The sequence below is a fragment of the Vigna unguiculata genome, chromosome 8, assembly GCF_037176805.1.
Source record: "Vigna unguiculata cultivar grain cowpea cultivar isolate G323 ecotype 2 chromosome 8, ASM3717680v1, whole genome shotgun sequence".
Taxonomy (NCBI): Eukaryota; Viridiplantae; Streptophyta; class Magnoliopsida; order Fabales; family Fabaceae; genus Vigna; species Vigna unguiculata.
The window spans coordinates 37,029,146-37,037,537 of NC_140799.1; the positions used below are offsets into that span (position 1 = coordinate 37,029,146).

The window sequence follows — 8,392 nt, forward strand, 5'->3', positions numbered from 1 at the left end:
TATTGGGCATCTTAGAATTCTAATTAAAAAAAATATTATACATCTCGATCCATATTTAAGTAAGATTAGACATTAGATTTAATAAATAATAAATTTCATTAAAATAAACTTTAAATTACAAAAGAAAATTAAAATTTAGTCCAATTTTTTCTCAAATATAAAATCTGTAACCCTCATTGTTCCTTTAGTTTCTAGAAATCACAGATTGACAATTATTTTTGTGGCGTGAAGAATACCATCCACGTAGACACAAAACAAGTATCAACAAGTATCGTAAATATCGTGGTGACAGGTATTATATTTTCCTTGTGCAGTGTGTGAAATGAATAATGAAAACCCTATAAAAAAATCTCTTTTTTTTTTTATTGATTTCAAAACAATTAATTATAACAGGAACACCAAATGCTGCATCGTGGACCATTGAAATGGATTTTTTTTTTAACAGAAAATTTTAATACATATTATTTTAGAAATGAGAAAAATGAAATCAAAACCATATGCGCTTGTAAGGGTAAGTGGTATGAGAAAAAAATCTCAATTGAGTATAGACTATAGTTATGTATGTGAAATTAAACATATTGTATCATATTATATTATAATCATCCGGTGTAGTATAATCATTTTTGCAAATTAAACGGACTCTAAATTCAAATATTTTTATTATTTTTATCTTTTCAATCACATTCTCCATTTTATTTATTAACCTTTATTGTAACTTTTCTCAGTTTAGATTTCGATATAAACTTTAGTTTTATTTTGATTTCTCCTACCTATGGACATTTATTAAGTGATAGATTAGCGTGATGCATTAATAACTAAGTAGAACTAATCCATATTATTTTCAAATAAAAATATTTTGACAATCTTTATTTTATATACAATTACTTCCTAACTAATTATAATATTATAATGATATAATATTATAATAATATAATGATATAATAATATTTTATATTATTATTTTACTATTATAATGATGTTGTCAAGTAGTTGTATGTAATATAGCCATTGTCAATTGTTTTTTTCATGTCTATCCGTTTTATTCGCCATACATGAAAGTTTTAGTTTGTTTTGTCTGTATTGGTTATGTACACATTTTAAGCGATTAATAATTTGTTAAATTTCCATCTTAGTGGTTGATAAAAAAGAATACCATGTTAGGGCTAGGTAAAACTAATAAGTAAAATTAAAGTATGTATATTTTTTTGAAAGTATAAAAGAAAAAGAAAATTTGAGATACAAAAGATATGCGTTATTCAATTAGATTTTACATGCCTTCTCCTGTTCAACATTTTCTATTTGAATATAAAACATAAAGAAGATAAAAAAAGATACTAAGAGCGAAAAACTTATTTTTCTATCATCATTCTTGTGTTTTAATGAGGGAGAAAAAATAGTCAAAGAAGATAATAATGTAAATTTTAGTTAAGATGAAATGTAACCATTTTCGTCACATTAATTAAATATTTTATTAAATAAAAATATTTTTATACCAATATACATGTTTATCCTATTCATTAATATGGGTATTTAACGAACAACTCATCACTCAAACAATTCATATAAATAATAAAGAAAAAGAAAGTAAAATTTTATGAATATCAAGAAAAAAATATTAAGGACAAAAACAAAATGTACAAATTCGTTGAGAATTATAATAAAAAAAAAATACACGCGTAAGTTTGCTTTTATCGAAAACTAAAATGGAAAAAAGAAATATAACATAAACACAAGTCGCATCTTACAAAGATAAATAAATAGTTATTAAAGTCCTTGTTTCTTTTATACTTTTTTTCTTCTCATTTTTTTTTCTTATTCAAACAGTGTAAATGTAAGTCTTTTTTCTGTCCCAAAAAGGATTGAGCCTGGCATTTTCGTAGGCCCAAGGCCAGCCCAACTGTAGGACTCCAATACCCCTTTCAGCTCACTCAGTATGCTCTTGTCTCCTTTTTCAGAAAACAGTTTCCTCTCCTCTCTTGTCTTCTGCTAGGACACGATCTCCATCCACATTCGAGCTAACGAAACCCATCTAGTACCTTCTGGTAAGTTGAACTTCAGAGTTCTTTGGTCTATTCCCTCCTCATTTCGCTGTTTGAGCATGTTGGTAGGGTAGGGTTCCAAGTATTTACCTCGTTTTGTCCTGGTTTTCACTTTTCAGCTCACTACTCGAGTTCCTGGAGCTGTAGTACCCCTTAGTTAATATCTGTTTGCTTTTGGTGCTCAAAACAGAGGTGAGGGAAGCTATGTTTTGAGTCCTTAAGAACTATTTTTGCATGCCTTTGGTATGTACCATGAATTTATGCTTGATTGATGTTTTGGATGGTATTAACTGGCTTGTTTGCGTTCTGGTATGTTGCTTTTGAGTTGTATCCCTGTTGCATGCGCGTAACAGTGGCGTGGCGAGTACTGTTATTCTCGTCCAAGCGAGCTCGTCTCGCCTAGGCGAGAATAGCTGAGACTCGCCCAGGTTCTGTTCGAGCAGCTCGCCCAGGCGGAGGGCTCTTGTTTTGAGTGACACGTTGTCTCGCTCAAGCGAGAGTGACTCGCCCAAGCGAGTTCTTGAAGAAAACTTGGTGTCCTCTGCTCGCGTTCTCGTTCAGACGAGGGATTTTGAGTTTGGGCGAAGAGTGATCTCGCTCAGGCGAGGGAGTCTCGCCCAGGCAACAGCTCACAGAGTGTCACTGTTACAGGCCTCGCCTAGGCGAGAATGCCTAGCCTAAGCGAGACAATTACTGTAGCTTAGGCGAGGACTTCTAGCCTGGGCGAGAATAGTGCAGATTTATATGTTATATCCCTATTTACCTTGAGTGTGGCTATTTATCTCGAACGTGCATGATTACGGTGTGTTTGCATGAGTTGTATGAGTTGTATACACTGAAAGTTGTATGTTAGCATGAGTAATATAAGGAATTCTGTTGGTTGGTTGAGAATATGCATGAGAATTAAATGTTGAAATGATAAGTGGTGGTTGTGGCATGAGAGACATGAAAATTGTATGTGATAGGCGTAATTCCACGAGTCTCGTGGGGAGACTTCATGGTGGCGTGTAGTGTATATATTAGGATATGGATTCAAGTAAGGATCGCATCCCGAAACTCTAAAGGGTCAGTGTGTCTTAGGTAGAGCAAACTGACCCAAGCGGTGAGAGTGGCGGGAGGCCTTAGTCTTTGGCAGGATAAGGGCCTTAGATGCTTGAAGGTTAACCTCGTGCGTGGTAGGGTGAAACCAATTGGCAATGGCTCTGCAGAACAGTAGAGGTCACCACAAGTGCAAGCGTCTAGTGAATCCGATCTTAGTATATTTATCCGGATAATTGAGTTATAGTGTTTTGTGTGTTTGCTGTAATTTGATTCTCTATGCCTACTGTGTTGCATGATTGAACTGTTTAAATACTTGACTGCTATACCCTGATAAAAAGTTATATTGCACTAGCTTACCCTTGAATTTCTGTTATGTTCATGTTATGTTTCCTCTTTTGCGATGATCACCCTTGGTGGGAGCAGATGGAGGAAATTCTGGGAGTAGGCTTGGTGGTAGCAGTGGTGCAGCTTAGGGGATCTGTTTGTGTGACTCTCAGGAGCAGCCTATGGCCCTAAGTGTTCTTCTTTTTAGTAATTTCATGCTCTAGAGGAGCATCGTCTTTTGTAAAACTGTTAATTTTCTCTTGCGTTGTTTATGGCATGGTGGTATGTACAAGTTTGTTTTCACAGTAAAGGCTTAGATCTCACTCCAATAATTTACTTAATGATCACTAGTCCGATTTTATTTTTGAATTACATATTGTTACAAATATAATAAAAGAATAATTTATATTTCTTATACATGAATTTAGGTTATTGTAGAATATTCGTAAAAACGTGCTAATACGTGTTAACTCAATTATTGAAATGTAACAACACACGTGCACGAGAGTTGAGTTACTTTCATTTCCAGTTTGGTAGATGAGTTTCATTTTCATAAAAGGAGAGATGCCAACGTAAATCTGTCATCGTGTGGTTGACAAATTTTAGATTTGATTGTAAAATAATTTAGAAAAAAACTGAATCATTTATTTATTTGTGCACTTACTATCGTGAGAGAAAATATTTAAAAACATTTGTTATAATTCTATATTTTATGCATTGTAGAATCCTGAAACATGTTGGTTGGCAGTATCACCAGTAATCCAATGGCAGCACTTTTTGCCATTTGAAAAATATTTTGAAACATAAAGAAAATATTATGAAAAATTAAGTCGTGAAATGAATTGTAAACAATTTTATTTATATTAATATTTTTTTATAAATTTTTACAAAAAATAAAGTAACATAACATCCTAAATATAATTATTCATGAAAAAATACCAAAAGAAGGCAAGAAAAAAAAAAACACATTCTTCTCGCAGTGTCTTACCTTTTTTTTTTCTGCGCAATTCCTTAAGAAAAGTTATTTTTCTTTCTCTTAGAGACCGTAGATAAATAAAAGTGTCCGATAACCAATAATTGTTATTTAGAAGGTTTAATGAAAATACGGTTTTGAGCCTTTTCTGCGAATAAACTGACGAAATATGGGAATATATTGTGCCCTAAAGCTGGTGAAAGCTCGATTCCATCAGTTCTATTTTAAATGTCTAAGTATTGAATTATAAACCATATCCAGATATATGTTTCTCATCCAAAAAGTTACCCACATAACCAAAGTTCATATCTCCATCCTACTTGCTCTTCTTTGGTTCTTTGGTGTATTGAGCAATCAAAGCTTCTATATCCTTCCAGAAAAGGCCCTCAACTAAGAGTCCGTCCTTGGTGAACCTGCAATCCAAACAAAAAATAGATTGATGCAATTTGAACTCCAAAAAGCAGCGTAAGAGATGAAATGTCCATTGTTATTGTGTGAAGTTAAGGGATGGAGAGAGAGAAACATACCACTCAGTAACACTTTTGGTAAATTGTACTGGTTCATTTGCAGAAATTGATTTTGGATCAGCGCTTGCTATAGTGAGTGTGTACATGTCAGAAAATCTAGGTAATTTGGAGGAAACCACCAAACCGGTACTAGTAAAGGATCCCTGCAGGAGAAAAGAGGCGAATCTCAGTTGGAATGTGATTACCAAAATTATAATATTTTTGGGCTTCTGCTGAAAAGCTAACATGAAATTGCATTATTTGTTTTGATGAGAGAGTTCATGACAAGCCAAAGTTTATAGATGAATGAAATATAACATATTCCATTAATAAACAAAATATCAACATCCTCAGTTTATGAAAAAGCTATAAAATTCACCAAGCAACCAACAAGAATGATATCAATATCACGACTTAACACGTCTAAAAAATTTGGGAAATAAGTTATAGGGTAATTCAAATTCTAGATGACATGTATCAAAGTTACAAAGATATAAGTTCTATCTGGATTAAACTTCCAGCAGAAATAAATGTGTCATGTTTATGCGTTAACTTAGTCTTGTTAACCAAATGGGTGTGAAAAATTATCCTGTTACAACTTAAATTGAAATTCAATAACCGAAGGATAAAGAGAATAGAATTTAACTAAACCAGTACAAGTTAAAAGTTCATTCACTGCAGCCATTACATAACAGTACTATGCATTAATTTAGTTTTGTTAAACAATGGGTGTGAAAAATGATCCTGTTGCAACTTTCAAGCAAGCTCAGTTGAAATTCAATAACTGAAGGTTAGGGAGTATAACTATACCATAACAAGTTAAAAGTTCATTCACTGCAACCATTAGATAACACTACTGTATCCAATAAATACTAATTGCTAACAAAACTGATACTAATTTCATCAATCCATCAACTCAGTGTATTAGTCTATCAATCTTGGATGGTCGCATGTATCAATCAACCCCAAAATGCTATAGCTGTATAGCACATAGTGGGATGACCAGTTTTTATATACTGATTAAATAATTTATACTACGTATATATAAGTGCTAAGAAATTCACGACATATTCCTAATTTAAAGTAAAAGTTCATAGAGTTTAATCAAAACAAACAAGTAAATGAAATAAAACTCAAGGAGACAAACAAATTTCAAAGATGTTAATATTTCAGATAAAAGACATTTTACACATTCAATGAAAAGTGAGGATAGGTGTTTAGAGAAAAGAAAAAAATGAAGGTTGAGAGTTATAGATGGAAGCATGGGAATCTACATCAAATTAGGGATTTGTTACATTCTAAAAAGAGGAAAGAAACCTCGATTCAACTTTGCTCCCCTCCCAAAATAACAACGTTTTTTAAGGAAAAATCGGGATCTTGAAAAGCCTCGCTCTAGCTAGTATCTACTACAACAGCACCATTTTGGCCGCAATTGCAACTGCAAGCTATTAAAAACACACAGCTATTCAAGCTTAGTAGTGGTTCATGGCTGCTCTACAGCACTGTTGATAATTGATCATGATGAGTTGATGTATGACACGTTCAACACACGAGATCGCTCGGTGTCTGATGATTATTAAGCCAAAACAGTCATGCTCAAATTATTGATGGATCTTAAGTGCATATTGGCACAATTCTAACAAATAAAATCCCAGTGCCTTTGCTCTCTTAGGATAGACCAAACGATTGTCAAATTAAACAATGATAAAAAGGTAGATCTCCCCCTCCCCCCTCTTCCCCTCTCCTGCGCACGCACACAAACTAGAAATCGAATCATATAAATCTTAAATGTTATTTCTCTATATCCGAAAGTGACTTGAAATGGTTGGATGAAAAAAAAATTAATTACACAGAACAAGGAGTCATAGACGTCTAGAAATTGTTTCTTCTTTTTCAATTTGAATATACAATTAAAAGATGAAGAACAAATTATGTATATCCAATAACTGTGTGTGTGTGTGTGTGTAATATTTGTTAATCGAAATCAACCTGACATTAGTGAGCAATATAGATTATACACAAATGTTTCAATATTATACAATCTCCAAATCCATCACCATGGGACTGATACTTAGTTATTTACCAACCCAAGGAGGGTGGAAGATGAAATTTCAATCATCAATCATCTGCAAGGACCAAAACAATGAATATATGCAAGTGAAACACATCAATTCTCCATACGTAAATAAACAGATCTAGCGTCAAAGTCAAGAGCCTCGGCTAAGCTAACAGAAACTTACAGCGGGTGGATAAGTGAACAGAATGGCATTTTTCTCCTTAGTGTATATGATCAGCTGCAATAGTCCATTGAAGATCACATATGTACAAAGGAGTTAAGGATGAAAAGCAGAATGAGTAAAACTATAAACATCAACAATCACATTTCCCCTTTCACGTAAGGCACCAAAAAGTCATTCAACGAGGAACTCAATAACTCTCAATTAAAAAATTCTAGCGTCCCAATCCACATCATAAGATATAAAATCCCAGGCGCGAGGTTATAAAAAATGATTCAAGACAGTGATTCATCGGCAACATCAACATTTTTTCAACTCTCTGCAACAAAAATTGCGTCTGCATCTGTCCACATGGTTAGTTTTCCATTACCCTGATCATAACCCCCATCCCCCCCCCCCCCAAAAAAAAGCAGTTCCAAATAACCTCAATTTTAGACGTCTCCACATCCAATTACGTCATGCAAACCAAATTTAATCAAAGAAAAACAATAAAATAAAATGGTAGCGAAAGGATATAGGGCGATGCAGGCTATAAGAAAATCCCTATTTTCAGGGAATTTCTTCTTGTAAAACTGGGCGAAGAGAGCAATGACGATGATGATGGCCCCAATGACAAGCCTCACATTGCTCAATCTCACGTCTTCCACATACCCACGACTCGTTACCACCTACACCCACCCAAAATTCGATAAGGTCCAAGTCCAATTGGCCAACACAAAAATATCAAATGAGAAAGAAAAAAAAAAAGTTTGAAAACGGAAGAGATCGAAAAGGGGATTAGGGTTTTACAGACCTCAGAGACAGACTCGTCAAGGATGTGTTTGATGGAGTGGTGATCCAAGAGATTGGCCTTCTTTGGAGCTTTGGACGCCATTTCTGATCTCTTTCTTCGCTCTCTCTTCTCTTAGACTTCAATTGACCCAAACTATCAACAACTCCACCTTCCCTTTCAGCCCTTGAATATTCACTCCTCACTGACTAGGTTACGTTACGGTTACACACTGTGCTGTGCGTACTGTGCACTGCACCCAATTTTTTTTTTTATTAAAAAAAAATACTGAAAACCAAAATTTTAAAACTAAATTGGTAAAAATAGTTCTTTACCGTTTATTAGTAGCGTTAAGACAAATTTATAGATTAATTCGTACAAAAAATAATTTTAACTGATAGAACTTTTTATATATTTTTCTTACAGATATGTGATTTTCAAATATAAAAAAACGGCTAAATATTTATGCTTATTACAATATTTATCTATGTTTTTTTATTATC

At 33.6% G+C, this 8,392-nt stretch overlaps 1 protein-coding gene across 1 annotated transcript; it reads right to left on the reverse strand.

Moving 5' to 3' along the window:
* Positions 1-4,537: 4,537 nt before the first annotated feature.
* LOC114193216 (Microsomal signal peptidase 25 kDa subunit (SPC25)) lies at positions 4,538-8,143 on the reverse strand. The gene is made up of 5 exons (XM_085665275.1): positions 7,914-8,143; positions 7,633-7,788; positions 7,124-7,201; positions 4,905-5,047; positions 4,538-4,790 (listed from the first exon to the last, which is right to left on the reverse strand). Exons 1-5 carry the CDS (start codon positions 7,992-7,994, stop codon positions 4,694-4,696), a joined length of 555 nt encoding a protein of 184 aa, XP_085521401.1. The 5' UTR covers positions 7,995-8,143; the 3' UTR covers positions 4,538-4,693.
* Between the last annotated feature and the right edge of the window lie 249 nt (positions 8,144-8,392).